Source organism: Rhamphochromis longiceps, linkage group LG17 (assembly GCF_057381845.1).
Source record: "Rhamphochromis longiceps isolate RC_006_pf linkage group LG17, R_longiceps_female_GT1.1, whole genome shotgun sequence".
NCBI classification, from domain to species: Eukaryota; Metazoa; Chordata; class Actinopteri; order Cichliformes; family Cichlidae; genus Rhamphochromis; species Rhamphochromis longiceps.
Genome location: NC_140573.1, coordinates 22,267,503 through 22,285,936, shown reverse-complemented (window position 1 = coordinate 22,285,936; position 18,434 = coordinate 22,267,503). Strand labels below are relative to the sequence as shown.

Genomic DNA, 18,434 nt, shown 5'->3' with positions numbered 1-18,434 from the left:
AATATTTCCAAACCATGTGCTACTGGGGTAAAATATACATCAACCTCAAAAATATGACTTGATTGTAACATGAATACTTTTACAGCCTCCACTTCACCCCACACTTCCCACAGCTCTGGGTCATGTCAAAGAAATTAATAAAGCACGATCATATGTATAATTTTGAGGTAAAATAATTTCATAAAAACAAATTAGCAATTTACTGATCTTTTAACATGTCCTGCTAATGTAGACTGGCCTTTATTTTGAAATTAATAATTTATTCTTGTATTTTTTTTTTTTTTTTTTTTTTTTTTTTACATAAACAGGAATTTTATGGCCCAAACTGCTCAGATTGGATGAGTTTAATGGTTTTATTGTCGTATCAGTGTGTTTGGGGATTTGAATTGAGAAAGTGTCGGCTTCCTAGCCACTAGGGGCGCCATCTGACTAAGTCACAGCCTTTGAGTGGCGAGCGTTGTAAACACTAAGTAGAAGTGGCTCAACTGTCCGGGAAATTGTTGGATTAACGTCGTTGTTGGATATTATTTCATCATAAGTGAATTAGAAATGTGCGTAAATAACAGCTAAACTTTTCTGCGCCAGATTTTAGCGCTCTAACTGCAGCAGAAGTCCGCGTTAGCAAGTTGATAGCATATTGTGGCTAGCAGGCCGCGGAGCCTCGGGGTTTCCTGATCAAGTTGACACGCGTTGAGAAGTAGCGCCGTGGACGCTGCTTTCTAGCAACTCAAGTCCGTTTGCTCAATCCTGGTAAGATAAAACGATCACTCTAAAATAACTCTTTGTGCTTTAACACTAATGCTTTTGGTGGGTTTCTAGTCTCTGCGTTTTTTTTAAATTACTGTTTAAAGGATATGTAAAAAGTATATTTAAAGCTTCAGCGTTAGCCGTCAATACCGCAGGGAAAATTGGATTTAACTGTTCAGATTGAGACGTTTTTATATCTGATTTATGGTAATGTATTACTAAATTTTGTTTTTGCTTCATGCATAAAGTTATAAGTAGATGTGTTTTTATCCACTGTTAGCAGCCAGCAACTGAGCTCTTTAGTACCTCGTTCTGCAGACAAAACAATAATCGGCCTTTAATTTTAGCTCCTGAAGTCTGCGGTCAGTTTGAAGTATCTGCTCATTAATTTTCCTCCGATGAGTGTGAGATAATACAGTTAGAGGTGATGAAAGGTTCCGGCCGGGCTCTCTCAGATCTGTGTGTGTAAGACACAAACTCAGACAGAGGAGAGTGAGCGGGACATGTCCGGGCAAACCTTCCTGCCTTTCTGAGTTGTCACGGTTTAGCAGCTGACTCACACAGCCGGTCAGCTGTTTGCGGGGAAAAATTACACACTCGAGGGCAAAAGCAAAGCCAAACAAGTACAAAGTGTACTGGCTTCACCTTGGCAGCTCTTTTAGGATCCTTAAAAGACAAGAAGTTTATTTGTATGCAATATCAGATACTAGTGATGTGCTCATAAAAACAGAAGACATGGGGAAGTGGTGCACACAGGAACAACAATAAGATTACTCAGGCTGAAGTAGTGAAAGTAGCACTGTAAGATAATTAGTTTAAGCATTTTGTGTATGTTCACAGTTCAATGCAGATAAAGTTAATAATAATAATCATTCATAAAATAAGGTTAAACATGTTTATTTGCCTCACATTGTTGCATTAATTAGATTATCATAGTTGTGTTAACAATTTGTGTTAAATTTTATTACATGCAGTTTAATTTCTGGGTCTGAAACGGCAAACAAAGCTTTCTTCATAATGTGGTTTTATTCCAGGTGGACTGTGAGGTACAGAGGTCACAGCCACAGCAATGTGTAGACAATGTGAAACAAAATCAATAGATTAGTAATTTAATAGGAAAACGGTGACCACATGCTGTTAGTAAAACAAAAACACCTCAGAAGTTAAATCATTACAAGAAATAAGAGGGTTAATAAAAGCTACATAGTTCAGTAAAAAAGCATAAAACAATCATCTTTATTTATCTCTGGATTTATTCAACTTAGAAAAAAAGAAAAAACCTGAACAGCCAAAGCCAAAAACAATACAATTGTTTTCATTTTTGATCTGATGGATTTTGTGCTGTTAATGAAATTATGTTGATTTGCTTTAAGATGGCTGAGAATATCTCGTATTCTCAGCAGTTTCTGGTCTGTTTGCTGCTTTAAATCAGAATCAGACACTTTTGTTTATCCAGCGATCTGAAAATGAACATATGCAGACAGCGTTAAGCCAATCCTAAAGCTCAATTTTGATCCCGGTTGGAGGTTTAATTTACCCAAGATTAATGGAGATTATGATCAGATATTTAGCAGTAACCGTCAGATGCATTTTTTTTCTCCTTTTTTTTGTCAAATGAGTTGGGTGCAAAGAGCAAACCTGAACCTGGGAATACCACATAATTTGGCCCATACTAATATTTTTATGTCATGTATGTTTTGTTTTTGTTTGCTGATTATTCCTGCAAAAACAAAAAGGAAATCGTTATTAGAAAAATGTGAACTTTAAACTTATGTCCCTGGTGAGCTGGTAAATCAACAGATAAACTTATGGCTGTTTTTTGTTGAGCGTGACTTTTGAGTGCTGCTGTCATGTCTGGCGACCCCGGTGTACTGTGGTCAGGTTGGTCTTCTCCATCTCTGAGCCACTGCCATTTGTAGTTTACAGCTCTGAACTGTGTGGGTGCACTTTAAAATAAAGTCCTGCACCTCTGTGGAAACAGGGCTGTCTGTTTTTGCTTTGTTTTTTTATTTTTACAGTTTCCTATAATCCTATAATTCCTATAATTTATAATCCTTATCTTTATAATCTCTTCTGCTATTTGCACATTCTTTACTGTAAATTCCTAAGTTAATTTGTAAATTTTTGTAGTAAATTGTAAATATTGTAAAACTTTTCTTCTGTCATTTAATGGTCGGGCATTGTACAGCTACAAGCATTTCACCCCCATGTCATACTGTGTATGGTTGTGTGTGTGTGTGACAAATAAAATTTGAATTTGAATTTGAATTTGAATTCCAGCAAAGTCTCACAGGCTCTCACAGGGTTGTTGGAAAATTTAAAATCCAATCAATAAGTGTCTTTTTACAGTAACCGAAAGAACAAGGTCCAGTCTTAGTCATCATAGTTAACCAGATTTAAACTAAAAAGTTTGAAACCACATTTTTGTTAATCAAAATAAAAACTAGATTTTACAGTGTTTGATTTAAAAGAAAGTCTGAATGGGCCTTTAAGCCAACCTGTCTATGTTACATTATTTAACAGAAGTCTGTGCATTTCAAAAAGCTACATTTAGAAACAACATTTTAAAAAACAGAAGTGTGAAACTAACACTGAAACACAGAAAAATATTTAAAAAAATATATTTTTGAATGTATAATAAAAAATAAACAAGGGAAAAAAGAACTGAAAACCGAAAATTAAACAAAAATAGAAATAGAATAGAAGAACTCTTATTTATGACTTATTTCAATATATTGTCTTTTAGGTCTAATTTTGTGTTTTTGACTTGAGACCAGAAAGAAAAGGTATATGTAAAAAACACTTTTGGTTGGAATAAATAATAAATTGGAGAATTAAGTATTGCGCTGATCTTCCCGGTTTCCTGTGCTCAGATCAAGCAGGTGTTGTGCCCCTGATTTGGCACTGGTTATCTGGCTAAGACTAGTCCTGGTTAGTGAGATAACCAGCACTCTGGTTAGTGTGGTTATGTAACTTTGATAGGATGAGTCAATGCAGACTAGCCCTGGCTTGTCTACAGAAGCTCTATGATTGAATCAGCTGTTCCAGTCCTACAGTACAGCTGAGTCAGGGCATGATAGGCCCCAGTCAGACTAGGCCAGGCCTTTAAACTGGTCTAGTCCTGACATGTCTGAGCAGGTCTATAAGAGGCTGCAGCTCTGCCCTGCTCCACTCTTTCTGCACTTTATCTGCCTTTATTTGCACAAGATGAGCTGCTAAAACGGATTTATTTCCCCTGCATATACGTAAGGTAAGGTAAGGACTTCATTTTATTCCTTGAATACTGGAAAACATTTTAGACTTTTAACAGCTGATTAATTAAGCATTAACCTGGTGCTAATGCAAAAAGACTGGATGGTTATTGAGTTGATCTGTCTGTCAGGTGTTGTGTCAGGACTACACGTTTGTGTTGTTAAAAACAAGCAAAGATTCAGTAACTTTTTAAGCAAAACTGACACAAAAGGTTAGTACAAGCTTCTTTGAATGTTTTCTGTAAATATGTGTTTTATATCGGTAAGTAAATTCTGTTAAAGTCTGACAGTGTGATGTTTTTTACATTTTCTTGCTTTATTTGCCTGTTGAAAAATGTTGAAAAGTGACATTCTGCTCTGAATGAAAATTTGTGATGCACCGGTTATGAAATCCTGGCTCGGTATCAGTGTGGCTGGGAGCCTGTGCACATATCTGTGGTTATTTATATTCCGGTTGTACATCACAGAAACAAAGAGATCTTCCATAACTTTGATTTTAGAGCTTTTCATCTTAACACCATGTCAGGTCACAACTGATCAGATACTGTAAATATGAGCCACTTACATCAGTAAATGTCCTGTTAATTACAGTCACAGGCAATATCTGCACTGATACCTGTGCTCCTGATTTTACAGTTGAACTCAGTATTTAGATCAGATTATTGCTCAAAGAGGTTTCTGCCCTCCACAAAAATAAAAATCACCAGGCTTTAGGGCTGTTCGATATAACGATATGAAAACATCTATGGTTTCATGTTACGCTATTGTTTGTTTTGTGGTGTCGCTAAACAAGCTGTTTACGGCTAGGGCTGCCACAAACGATTATTTTGATAGTCGACTAGTCACCGATTATTTTTGCGATTAGTCGACTAATCAGATCATGCATCCATTGGATGTAGAACGTACAGCTTATTGCACCAGGATGCGTCTGCTCTTATATAACTATCATTAGCTTACAGCTTTAAGATAAGATAAGATAAGATAACTCTTTATTGTCATTGCACAGTCATACATAGTACAATGAAATTGGAAAAACTGTCCTACGTCGGCACTACATATAACACAACACGACACGATATGACACATCACAACGTAACAAACAACACAACACAGTATATTAACTTAGTATAAAAAAGAAGAATAAGTGTATGTGTATTGCACACTGTTATTATTGCACATTAATTATTATTGCACCTTGTTATAAATATAAATATTATTGTTATTGTTTTAAACATTGTTACCTCCCCCTAAAAAGTCCAGGGAGGTATCCAGTCAGGTCAGCTATTTACATTGATCAGGGCTATTGCCCTGTTGTAAAAGCTGTCCTTGAGTCTATTTGTTCGGGACCTCAGCAGCCTGAACCTCCTGCCAGACGGCAGCAGCTTAAACACCCGGTGTCCTGGGTGTGTGCAGTCCCGTAGGATGCTGCGTGCCCTCTTGAGACAGCGAGTGCTGTACAGGTCCTTCAGGGAGGGAAGAGGATGTCCAATGATTTTTTGGGCCATGTTGATGACCCTCTGGAGTGCCTTTCTGTGTGCTGTGGTGCAACTGGAGAACCACACACCGATGCAATATGTCAGCACACTTTCAATGGAGCAGCGGTAGAAGACGGTCAGCAGCTCCTTCTTCAGGTCCATTTTTCTGAGGATTCTCAGAAAGTGGAGACGCTGTTGGGCCTTCTTTAAGACCGCAGAGGTGTTAGAGCTCCATTGGAGGTCTGTGTCTATGTGCACACCCAGAAACTTGAAACTGGAGACCCTTTCCACGCACTCCCCGTTGATGCTGACAGGCTGCAGCTCGGACTTCCTCCTTCTGAAGTCAACTACCAGTTCTTTTGTTTTGGTGGTATTGAGGTCCAGGTTGTTGTCTGCACACCAATCTGACAGCCTCTGAACTTCAGCTCTGTATGCAGTCTCATCTCCCCCTGAGATGAGCCCCACCACAGTGGTATCATCTGCAAACTTGATGACTGTGTTGTCTGGGTGGGAACTAACACAGTAAGTGTTTAGTTTTAGTTAGCACATACCTTAAAGACAAGATGATAGTTTATTAAATTTTAATGAAATTTGCAGATTGTTTCTGTGACGTTTAATAAACTCCTTGCTATCTAAAATATAACAGGACACCGGAGTATATTCTCGAGCATCTCACACATCTGATAATCAGTTGTCTGCTTGACGTTTATTCAGCTGTGTAAAAACTATAACTTTAATCTCAGCCAAACTGATTTACTCAGGAACAAATAAAATACTAAAAAAAGCCAAACAATAACATTTTTAAGTTATCTAAGTGACTTATATATCATGTTTAATCTGAGTAGCGAAAGACGGCGGTGGGTTTGAAAACGATTTACCAGGAGTCCGCTGTTCTCACAGGCTCTAGTGAGCCTTGCCCCCGGCTAGCTATCGCGCTAGCTTTTGAAAATATGTGGTGTCTTGATAAACTGAGCAGATATTTGAGGTTTACACAGCTACATTCTCACCTGAAAATATGTTAAACGTTTATTTTGTGACCCAGAAAGAATAATAAGAGTAATATTAAAACTAACTAGCTGCCGTCATTGTTGGAAACTGAGCTGGGCTGCACTATGAATTCTGGGACACAGCTTCTTCTTCTTCGGGATTTAACGGCAGCTGGCATTTTTTGTTTATCAAATAGGGAAATACACAAACTTCGGTCAGGTAGGGTGCCTCAGACTTTCAGGTGAAGATGCACTGATCCATTCCTAGTGTACAAGTACCTTGACTGCAGGTGTTTTCAGTACAGAATTCAAATCCCGTACCAGTCTTGAATGAATAAGCTGAATTTTGTAAATGCACAAATGATTATTTTTTGCTTTGCTGCATCACAGAGTAATGAATCTAATAATCAGAGGACAGATTTCAATAGATTGGCCATATTGATCTGCTTTTTCCATTACTGATATCTGATTCAAGTATCAGCTCGACACGTGAGTGGTTTCTTCAGTTAAATGATCCACAGTTGGAGGCTCAGCAGCCCTCGTCCAGGGCCGAGGTTTTTCCTCCAGATGTGTTTTTGTGTAAGCAAAATAAAAACACAGAAAAGGAACCGGCTGCTCTCAGTCAACACCAGGCGGTCGGCATGCTCTGTATATTTTAGATATTTTATTGTTTACTCTATTTAATTTGTAAAATATGTGTACACACACACACACACACACACACACACACACACACGTACACATACACATTTAGTATTCACATTCAGTAATATGCATACACTCTTATATTCATATAATTCTCAGATTTAGCCGTTCTTATATTTTGCTTGTTCTTATGTTATTATACTTTTGCACACCTCTGTTGCTTGTGAAGCTCACACACAAGAATTTCACTCACATGTACTGTACCAGTGTACCTGCACATGTGATGTGACAATAAAAGTGATTTGATTTGCTTTAAACAAACCTGCATCATCTTAAAAGGTTAAATTAACTTTTTAAACCAGGCAGATTAAACACAGACGAAGAAGATGATAATATTTATACAGTAAGCCTGGGATTATACTTTCTGTATCCGGGTTTATATTGCAGTGCCGCAGATGGAGGGGGAGGACTTCAAAGAAATATAACTAATGCTAATGATGAATGCCTAATCTGTCTTACGCTGTGAAAAAGATTTACTTTAGGAGCGCTTTTTCCAAATCTATTATGTTTAAAAAATACTGTACTGGTTTATGTAATCTGTCATAATCTGCTGTGTGTTGGCGTGCAGGGACAATCAGCTTCACCATGTCAGCCGACAGTGATACCAACACCTGGACCACGGAGGACGACAACAAACTGGTGAGGGCGGCAAGTTCCCGACTTCTTCATGTGCTCGTAACTCTTCACTGACTGTGTGACTTAACGTTTTCCTCTCTGTGTGTGTTCAGGTGAGACCAAAGGTAGAGTTCTGCTCTTTGCTGCAGCACGCTGGAGCCACTAAAGATGTTTTCACCATGAAGGAGGTACAGCATTTCCATTTACTGCTCCACATTTCACCGGGAGCTTTGAGACAGTCTTTTTGTTGGCTTTGATGTGTGAGGGGTGTCGTCAGGTGGTGTTAGGACTGTTACCGGACCTGCATTCACAGACAGCAATGAATGAATGAACCCAGAACTTCCTTTACTACCACTGCCCCCTCCTGCCTAAAACACCTGCCTCATACTGCATTTGCACACTTTATGATGAAACATTGCCACCTTGTGGTGAAGTTTGTAGTCATACGTTGCAGATAGTGCGTGAGATTAAATATGCTTTTTCTGTCCAAAAATCTGCTATCACAGCAGCCAAAACATTAGACACAGCTGTAATAAAATCGGCTCAGTAAAGTAGAATGCAGGATGAGCTCAGCAAAGTAAAAATTATAAAATGTGATATATATTGTCTCTGGTGGTGTTACGATTACATATTTAAAAATCGTTATCAGAAACGTGCATGTCATCTTTATTCGGCCAAGTTTGTGCACACTTACAAGATACTTGAGTCCAGTTCACTTTGCTCTTTGGCATGCAAAAAAAGAAAAATGTTTTAAAAAAAGGCAGGATGTAACGAAAGACAGAATAAAAAAGCAAGTTGCAGAAAGTCTTAAGAAACTTTACAAACTATAAGTGGAAAACTATTTTAAGTGTTTGATTGTTCTTTTTGCTTTCGTACAGCTAAACAGGAAGCAATTTGCTCATCGCGCGTCAATAGCGGATGTTCCAGGCTCTGGTTGCCTAGGTAACCCCTTTATTGTATTTACTACACTGAACTGCGCTCTTATTCGCTTCAGTTGCTTCTCTGAAAGGTTAGAAAAGTCTGAAGGCTAGCGTGGGACCCGCCCACCCCGAGTTGCCGGAGGTGATTTCGCACGCTGTCGTTGCTGTCATTGACATTTGTGGTACTCTGTTGACACGCCCTGAAAGTTTCAGACTCTGCCGTTATTGCTGATATCGTGATTGTGACCAAGCTGCTCTTTTCCATGGTACACTGGTGTGATCGAGCTGCGTGGTAGCTGGAAATTACTGGTCACTGCGAAGATCTATTACCAATGCAGGAAAAATGGTGTTTTGGCCTTTTAATGAAGACGGCGTGAAAAAAGGAGAACTTTGAGACTCACCCCAGCTCTCCTTTAGTTCATCCTCATGATTTTTCCAGGATTCCCTGTTCGACTCCTTTTCCCTCTCAGTCTCATGTCTGCAGTGCTTCCCACATATAGACACTTTTTAATTTCTGGGCAGTCCCCCTGCCCGTGGTCTTTTATTTTGAAGGTTAAATCCTTGTCATTTGCATCCCACTCTTATGCCAATCTTCAGTGTCATTTTGATTTTCTCTTTTGCAGTTCACAAACCTTAGCTCCACCATCGTGGAATCCAAATGGGGGCAGTGGTCTTCGTTGTGTTAAGCTCTATAAACAGACCCTGCGGTTGTATTATTTTTTTGCACCGTTATTTATTTATACATTGTTTTGTTTTCTTTGTGAGCTCATCATCTGTGACTTGGATTTCTTTTTTCTCATTTGTTGCTGCAGCTTAGATGTTGAGAAGAAAACGCCCACTAACAAAAGCTACAAGCAGCCCATATTATTAGGATTTTTCATGCATATTAACGATTTTTGGTGCGTTTAAAAAGGAAATAAAATTTGTTTTGGAAAATATTTTACTAATAAATTCCATGTTTGCTCATCAAAAGCTCCAAAACCAACAGGAACATGCAGAGTTTCCAGTTTTGAGGCAAGATAAACGCTGTAATTATATGTGTGATCAACAAAGAACACCTGAACAGTATTTTCTGGATGTAGAGAAAAGAGAAGAAACTCAGCTTATCCTTTTTCAGAGTGCATAACTTCAGCTAATCTGACTGCAGTCTTGTAATGGTGGTAAAATTGCTGATGTTTAAAAACCACAATAACAAAACACCCAAATGTAATAATTAGCCTGTGCATCCTACAATCATCCCACGATGTATCTCTGTGTTTTTGCAGGTAATGTTCTACCTGGGTCAGTACATCATCCAGAAGCAGCTGTACGACCAGAAGCAGCAACACATCGTCCACTGCGCCCAGGATGCTCTGGGCCGTGTGCTGGGAGTCGACAGCTTCTCCGTGAAAGAGCCGCGGTGAGTGAGTGGTAGAGGATGAAGCTTTTGGTCCTTCAGACTCACTAAAAGGAAAAAAAAAACCCTTTAAATAAAATATGTGATGTTTTCTTGTTTCAGGGTTCTGTTTGCAATGATCACCAAGAACCTGGTGGCTGTCAGGAGTCCAGGTAGGAATCGCATTTTGCACACGAGGCACATTATTAAATACAGCTACACCTTTGTGGTCCGAAAATATCCAGTCTTACATCCCCTGAAGTGCCCACAGGTGGAAAGCCAAGGGGCTAAAATTGAGCTGTTTTGGTTCTGTGTAAACACCAATTGACTCCAAATTAACTTGTTTTTCTGACTTTTGGGGAAGAAATGTTAGACCTCCACCTGCTTTTCCTTCAGGAGGATAAAGGCATACTTTCTAAATATTGAGGGTGTGTGTGTTTGTGTATATATAGATGATATCCTGCTGGTCTGACTCTGACAAACACTCTCTTTAGAATCAACAACAAGTCTGAGTGAGCCGCACAGCAGCAGCCAGACAGACAGAAGGACGGAGGTAAGACGCACACCATGTTTGGATTCTCTACGTCTATTGTGTTTTTGCCAGATAAACCTTCGGTATTTCTAGCCCGGGTTTGTTCCTTCACATTTACGTACCTTCAGCTTCCTTTCCCTCGCTGTGAGCGCAGCATTTAAGAAGTTTAGAATAAACTCGAAGTAAAGTTTCACCTTGTGCTATTCACACAGGCTATTTTGGACCATTTTACAAGCTCCAACCTCTGAACCATTCCAGCTTACAAGAGAATTACTTCCAGGTGCACTCAACTCCAGTTATGAGTCCACCTAAGAAGCAAAAACACTGCTGCAGTCTTCACTGAGGAATATATTTACCGACACTTTCACAGACTTCCTTCTGAATTACAGAAAGAAACATTCTACTCTTGCTGAGCACTCAAAACGCTATTATAGTGAATTCCTGATTGAGTTGGAAACTCAGATTTCCAACTCAGAAAGTAAAAGCAGTCCCAGTAACCCCAGCTTAACAATCCAAGAGGGTGGCGGTGAACGTAAAGAGCAGGCAAACTGTAAAACTTTGAATTTGTGCTGCTGCTGTTTGTGGCTAAATAATCCAAACGCACACTTTAACCACGAACGAGCTGCAGCAGAATTTTTACAGACAAAAAAACACCAAAAACCAACAAACAAAGTGTTTTGCTGTATTATTAGTTAACTCAATTGTGTCATTAGAACACAAGCCACGTTATCCTATTAACACACATACTCAGACACATCTGGCTGCACACCAGGAGGCTCCAGTCTTTCCTTCTTGCCTTTGTGTGACTTTTTTGTTTTGTGTTTGGGAGAAATTGAACCTTTTGGGGATGATGATCATAAACAAATCTAATGTGTATGATCTAATTTAAAAGTCACATGGAATTTGGTGATTATTCTATGGCCCAACAAGAGTTTAAAAGTTTGAAAATCAGCTCAAAAACGTGTTTGTGCTTTCAGGCGGCAGAAACAGAAGGTTGCTCTTCATCGCCTGACAGGAGGAGGAGAAGGAGGAGGAGAAGGTGGAGCTGCAGGAGCAATGAGCCAGGTGAGTTTCTCCTCAAGATGTACCAGCACTAACTCCACCACCATTTCATTCAAGGTGTTTAACTGTTTAACCAAACTCCGCCCACCTTTTGTCTGCAGGTCCCTCACACAGTGTAGACGAGGGGGATGTTGAAGAAGACTCGGAGGAGGAGGAGGAAGAGGGAGGCACGAAAAGGAGACGGTCTGACAGCTACTCGCTGACGTTCGACGACAGCCTGTCCTGGTGTGTGATTGGAGGACTTGGGAGCGGGCGAGAAAGACACAGCAGCCAATCATCTGACTCGCACAGCACAGTGAGCATGACGCACAATCAGTGGTTTATTGAGCCTGTGTTGATGTATAATGTGTAATGTGGACTCTGTGTGTGTTTAGTCTGGGAGGTCAGAGGTCACGGACGCAGCGTCAGACTCTGACAGCGACAACTTCAGTGTTGAATTTGAAGTCGAGTCCATAGATTCAGATGATTACAATGAAGATGATGCTTCTCTCTCTGCTGATGATCAGGTAAGAACCACTTAATAGACCGAGCTGGCCATTAAACATCTACCTTGGCTCGACAACGTTACTAATAGCCATCTTGTCTGTGTGCTGCAGGTATATGAGGTCACAATCTTCGAAGCAGATGACGACGACTCCTTTGATGAAGACACAGAGATTACTGAAGCTGTGAGTTGCTGCACAAACACACAGATGACACAAAGCCACACACTTACGCAAGTTGTTCAGGTGTAATGGAGTGTTTTCCTCTCAGGATTACTGGCGCTGTGCGAAATGCGATGAGTTGAACCCTCCTCTGCCCAGAAACTGCCTCCGCTGCTGGGATCTGCGCCAGGATTGGCTACCTGATGTGTCCGTCAACTGTGCCTCCTCCAGCCCTAAAGCCCTGCCCACAAAGCCGACCAACCTATCAGCTGCCAAAGAACCTCCAGGTAAATCTTATCATGACTACAGAGACCAAAGTACCGTAATTGTCGGGCTATAAGCCGCTACTTTTTGCACAAGCTTTGAACCCTGCGGCTTTTAGTCAGGTGCGGCTTTTCTATGGATTGTCCATGATTTTTGTGATATCGTAAGACGATTTGTTTTGTTTGTTCCGCTGTTGTACGGCACTACGTTGCCTGGCGGAAGGATCGGGGTTCAAGAGTGGTATGTTAGTCACATGTCCGTCCGCCAGGCAACATAGTGCCGTACGAAGTAGCGCGAAAAACAAACTTCAAAGTAGCGCTACGCATTCAGCGGGAGTCGTGGATGACGAGCGGCGATAAACTTGCGAAAAGCAAGTTATGCCCAACTCCACCGGTGGATTCTGACAGCGTGGAAAAGTGCGAAAACATCCACGATCACCAACGGATTTTGAAGGGCTGGACTGCTGCATGATGGAGAGGAGGACACCGCCACGGCCCTTCTGAGGGTGTTCGACTCTGACACTGACAACGAGGATTTCTTTGGTTTTGAAAGTGACAACGAAGGAGAGAAGCGGAGAGTGGATGACGAAGCCATCCTGAGCCTGTTCGTTTCCGACATTGGAGAAGAGGACTTTGGTGGTTTTAGAGCGCAGGAAGAAGAGAAAGATGGTGAATGACTGACTTTTCTTGTTGTTAAAGCCGTGTCACTGCACCTGAGCCTAAAAGGTAGTCCGAATCTATTTTCTGGTGTGCTGTAGGTTACTGTTATGTACTACATGTGCAAATATGTACCCATAACTTGTTTTTCAAAATATTAATAAAAGGACTTTGTCCCCAAACAGCCGTCTCTTTCCTGACAATTCCCTTTGTGCATATTCTCTTACATATGATGAGTCAACATTGAAACACCTGCGGCTTTTAGTCAGGTGCGGCTAATGTATGTACAAAACAGGATTTTCCCCTGATTTTAGCTTGTGCGGCTAATATTCAGGTGCGCTTTGTAGTCCGGGAAATACGGTAGTTTGTTTTTAGAGTAATGCTGTCAAAAAGGTGCAAACGAAAGAAGGGGGACACAGACGTTTCAAAAGTCAATCAAGTTTGGACTCCTTCATTTAACATACCCCCCCAAAAAAACAAAAACCAAAAAAAGCACAGAGCCGGTGTTTTCAAATAACAAAGGGAAATCTCCAGTGAATCAAAGACGAGTGTAAAGGTTAGAAAACCCCCAGAATATCTTCAGTCTATAAAACCAGGTCAGATGTCCCTGTGTGCCAATGTCAACACACCTGTGCAGAATTACACATCACTCAGATTATTTCATATTAGTCAGACACAGCCTACCTAAAACCACTGGTGATGATTGTCTACATCAGAATACCGAAGCGACAATTTAGAAAACCAATCATTAGGCAGAGAGGAAAAAGAGACAAGCTGCTGCTGTACACCTCATCTCAGATCTATGTAGCTGATACTCGATTTTTGATGCACATCCCTATCTGCACACACTTTCTAATGAATAGCCAATCACAAAATGAATGTAGAAATCATTTTCAAGTCTCTTATTATTATTATTATTATTATTATTATAATTAGTAGTAGTAGTATTAGAAATCGAATAATTTAATTAAAAACGCTCTAGAAGAGCACAGAGATGTTCAGGTGAGAACCTGCAGGTGCTGACTGGCTCACTTTTTCCTCAAGTGGCCACTAGAGGAACTGCAGCTTGCTGTCAGTTTTATCTTCGGTGACAGACAAGCTGCTAATCGATTGATTGATTTGTGTCCTGCAGGTTCTGACATGGAGGAGAACGGAGTCGATGTTCCAGATGGGAAAAGATTAAAAACTCCTCCTCTGCACTCACAGTGTGCGTCCGACTCCACCTGCTCCTCCGCCGCTGCTGACTCCGCCTCCTCCGCACCAAACTCCCAGGATCTCCTCTCATGCTCCCAGCCTTCCTCCTCCTATTCACAGGAGAAGCTCTGGACTCCCGAATCCCAGCCCTCCTCTTCCTCACACTCATCCTCCATTGATTCTCAGGAGCTTCTCCCACCTTCCCCAGCTCCAGCTGCAGCTCCAGCTGCTCCTCCTACCATGCAAGTCCCCGATATGGAGCGCAGCGTTTCGGCGGAGTGGCGTCTGCCGGACTCGTGCCTGGACCCCTGCCTCATCTGTCAGTCGCGACCAAAGAATGGCTGCATCGTGCACGGACGGACCGGACACCTTATGTCCTGCTACGTCTGCGCCAGGAAGCTGAAGAAGAGGAACAAACTGTGCCCAGTCTGCAGGCTGCCCATCCAGTCTGTCATCCTCACCTACCTCAGCTGAGACCACGCCCTTGCCCCCACACACCGCCCATTCATGTGAGCATTCACAGCTGGTGTTCTCACATGTGGACTTCCACAAACTTCAGAATAACTGCAGATACTTTGACTAAATCCCAAATAAAATAAACTTTCAGTTCTCGGGCACATGCGGGCACTTTCTTCAAAACTGAGAAGATTTTCTTGAAAAAGTTAATAATTCTGCTATTTGAACTGTTTCTCTGACCTTGAACCTCTGGAATGAGCCCGTCAAGGGTCTGTCGGGTAACGCCAAGCTTCCCTTTGCTTCGGGTTTCTCTTCTTTTTTTTTTTTTTTTTTAAATGGTTGGTATCGTTTCTTCTGTTTTGCTTTCTGTATTTTGGCGCAGCTTACATAAACACTCATCTTCACTGGTCAATCTCAGGTCCACGCCCTCTAAAGCTCCACCATCATTATGAAAGTCCTACAAACAGAAGCCCCCAGAATTTCATATGAACAGCAGTGGAAAAAGACCAGAATATTAGATCTGAGATTTTTCTTTTTCCTGCTGCATTTTAAAGACTTTTTATTTAAAAATAGTTTAGAACCTCACAAAATTAACTAAATCTATAAATATTGGTGAATATTAAGAAACACAGCTATGACTTTATTCTCAAAACACCTGTGTGTGGTGTTAAAGAGATGCCACCTTAAACCAAGGCTGTTTTCTACCTTAATGTAATACCATTTCGCACCACAAGATGGTGCATGAGTAAATGTAAACTTCATTTAATGGCAGCATATATTGAAAAATGGAAGTAATGCTAAAATGAATGAAGAAACTGCTGGTGGTGAAAACTAAATTTGGCAGAGGCTATTTCTGAAAAGTTTTAGAAATTTTCTTCACTAAATCAATCAGAAAACAGATGGAGGTGGAGCTCAAATGTGAGAAGTTGTAACTTGTTGAATGTTTTTGTGTCACCTTGAAATTTGATGGAAACATCTCCACAGCTAGCTTTCAGACATTTTGTAGATCTTTGAGGTTTTTTAAGAAGACATTTTAAAAAATGAGAGATTTTTGTTGTCAGTTATTTTGAGGCTTAAACCACATTTAGTGTTCTGGTGTGGACAGGTGTGGCGCTCTGTGGCAAAGAGAGATATTTTTAGAATGTGTTAATTATATTTTGTATGATGCAAACTTTAGAAGCATCGGCCGCGTCTTGTAAATGGCACTCGACCCTGAATCATTTCTGCGCCAGCTCTCTGTCGCCTCCGCCAAGCTCGCTCGCTCCTGGATCGCCTCGTTCTGCATCTCAGCTTCTCCCTTGAGATGAGGTCACCTTAACCGGATTAAAAACCCAAAGGGCTCTGACGCTGCATGGTGCATGACGCTGCCGACATCTGAAAGTGTCCGGGGGTGCTAACATCGAGCAGTGCTTTATTTTAGCGGCATTTAATTTCTGACCCTTTTTTGGGAAGTGTCATTGAAAGGAACCCAAATTCATTTTCATGCATATATTTAACTACTGGAAATTTCTTTGACATGTTTTCAGGTTTTTCTGGAAATTTCTTTGAAAGTTGTTTAATTATTGAGAAATTATTGCCGTTAAAATGGAGTGTTGAACATCTTTGATATTTATTTATTTAAAATACTCAAGTTTATTTAAGAAATGTTTCTGAAAGCTTTTTTTGGATAATAAGATAAATTTAATGTTTCCTGTGAAACTAAATAAAGTTTTACTTCTCTAACCACGGGTCTGTCATTTATTTACATTACAAACACACATATTTTAAGTTTGGAAATACAATTCCCAACAATCTTCACACCTTTTGTATCAGGTGAGAAATATAACCGTGTCCTAAGGATTGGTAATTACCACAAGGTAAAGCACGTGAATTTTTGCTATTAACGCTACGTCCACACTAATGCTTTTTCGTATGAAAACGCATCGTTTCTCTCCGTTTTGGCCTACCGTCCACAGTGTAGCGATGTGTCGGTCGCGAACAAAACGGCTCTTAGAGCCGGGTCTTTGACGTGAACGACGCGATCCGGGTCCTCATTGCAAAAGGTGGGTTTGGTGTTTTTTTTTGTTTTGTTTTTTCTTTCTCTCACCCTCTCTCACACTTTTTTTCTGCTTCACTCCGCATGCGAGCCTTGTGCTTTGCGCTGGGATGAGGAGAAAGGGGCGGTAGTTACACTCAGTAGCACAGGAACAGAGCAGGAGGGAGAGACAGAGAAAGAGCCAGGGACAACATTACATTAGAAAGGTATAGTAATCATCCACAACTATTTTCAGTTGTGGATGATAAAGGATTCAGAAAGTTTATTCATGCAGGCCCATATGACAGAGAATATGCATGTTCTTTTTGTTTTCATATTTTAATTTATATTTAATTGTGTTGTGGTTTGCAGTGTTTTGTGTTGTTTCACTTTAAATTTGTTTAAAAGGAAAAAGCTGAAAATTTAAATAGTTAAAAGTTGAAATGGGTTTGAATGAAATTGTTTTTTGTATTATATGATTTATTTATTACATTTTATGTGGAGTGAATAAATAAATGTCTATTTATGGTGGACCCTAGAGACAAAGCACGTACAAACTTCAAAACACGTACAAACCCTGAAGCACGTAAAAACTCCAAAACAGGTACAAAAGACAACAGAAGTGCTCCAGGATGCTGGGCGCAGTGTTGAGCTTTTGTTAGTGGCGACACAAGCCAGCAAGTACCAACGACCGTATTTGGTGTGTGGTAATAACAGGTAAATTAACTTTTTTTTTTTTTTTTAATTATTTGAATATATATGAGTGCCTGTGTATAAATACACAAACAATACACACATGCTTTCAATTGTGTAATTTAAGTGATCTAGGTAGGTCTGTTTTGAAGTTCAGTTAACGCTAGAAATGTTTTGGAGTTTGTACGTGCTTTGTCTCGAGGGGCCACCGCTTATATTTATATATAAACATATATAAATAAAACCACTTTTTTTACATTAGTAATTCGTTTTGTGCATAATTTTATATTATTGTTAATAATAAATTAATTAAAGCAGCAAAACAATCTGAAGAGCCGGTTCGGACCCGAAAGAGCCGGCTCTTTTTAGTGAGCCGAACCGAAAGAGCCGGCTCTTTTTAGTGAGTCAAGCTGAAAGATCCGGTTCTCTAAAAAGAGCCGGAAATCCCATCACTACCACACTGGGACGGCGTTTTCAAAACGCTCTTATGCGCAGTGTGGGCAGCGAAAACAGACATTTGAAAACGATGACGCATGTTAGTCATGTGATGCAGTCATGTGACCAATTAAACAAAGAGAGTGGAGGGCATTATACAGCAGTTGGGTTTTTTTGCTCTCAATTTTGACAGCCCTATTAAAGGTTAATATCAGTCTGTACATGCTCCAGATAGCTTTTCTTCAAATTCTTTAAATCTCACTCGCTTTGCCAACTTTGTAGTTTTATGTTACTCGCAGCAACAACTCCACTTCATTGTTAGTCCATTTAAAAAACTCGGTGCTTTTCCTCGACATTTTGCCGCGACGTTTCAAAGAGCCGCAAAGTAAATAAACGGCATACAGAAATGA

General features: G+C 40.3%; 1 protein-coding gene across 5 annotated transcripts; it reads left to right on the top strand.

Annotated features, from left to right (window-relative positions):
* The first annotated feature begins 432 nt into the window (after positions 1 to 432).
* On the top strand, positions 433 to 15,320 carry mdm2 (MDM2 proto-oncogene). 5 transcript variants are annotated; one of them, XM_085386267.1, is made up of 12 exons: positions 433 to 750; positions 7,733 to 7,803; positions 7,893 to 7,967; positions 9,965 to 10,098; positions 10,198 to 10,247; positions 10,569 to 10,627; positions 11,584 to 11,671; positions 11,770 to 11,963; positions 12,043 to 12,174; positions 12,265 to 12,336; positions 12,422 to 12,599; positions 14,365 to 15,320. In XM_085386267.1, exons 2-12 carry the CDS (start codon positions 7,750 to 7,752, stop codon positions 14,898 to 14,900), a joined length of 1,572 nt encoding a protein of 523 aa, XP_085242393.1. In that variant the 5' UTR covers positions 433 to 750; positions 7,733 to 7,749; the 3' UTR covers positions 14,901 to 15,320. The 5 variants fall into 5 exon arrangements, with proteins under 5 accessions (XP_085242393.1, XP_085242395.1, XP_085242396.1 ...); XM_085386269.1 differs by lacking the exon at positions 433 to 750 and adding an exon at positions 772 to 3,992; XM_085386270.1 differs by lacking the exon at positions 433 to 750 and adding an exon at positions 772 to 4,002.
* The last annotated feature ends 3,114 nt before the right edge of the window (positions 15,321 to 18,434 follow it).

What these genes read in the sequence shown, in the direction of transcription:
- mdm2 (XM_085386267.1), top strand. Translation starts at nt 7,750, where the DNA reads ATGTCAGCCGACAGTGATACCAACACCTGGACCACGGAGGACGACAAC. An exon ending in TTCTCCGTGAAAGAGCCGCG is followed by an intron (nt 10,099 to 10,197) that starts GTGAGTGAGTGG and finishes TTCTTGTTTCAG; the next exon opens with GGTTCTGTTTGCAATGATCA. An exon ending in ACACAGAGATTACTGAAGCT is followed by an intron (nt 12,337 to 12,421) that starts GTGAGTTGCTGC and finishes TTTTCCTCTCAG; the next exon opens with GATTACTGGCGCTGTGCGAA.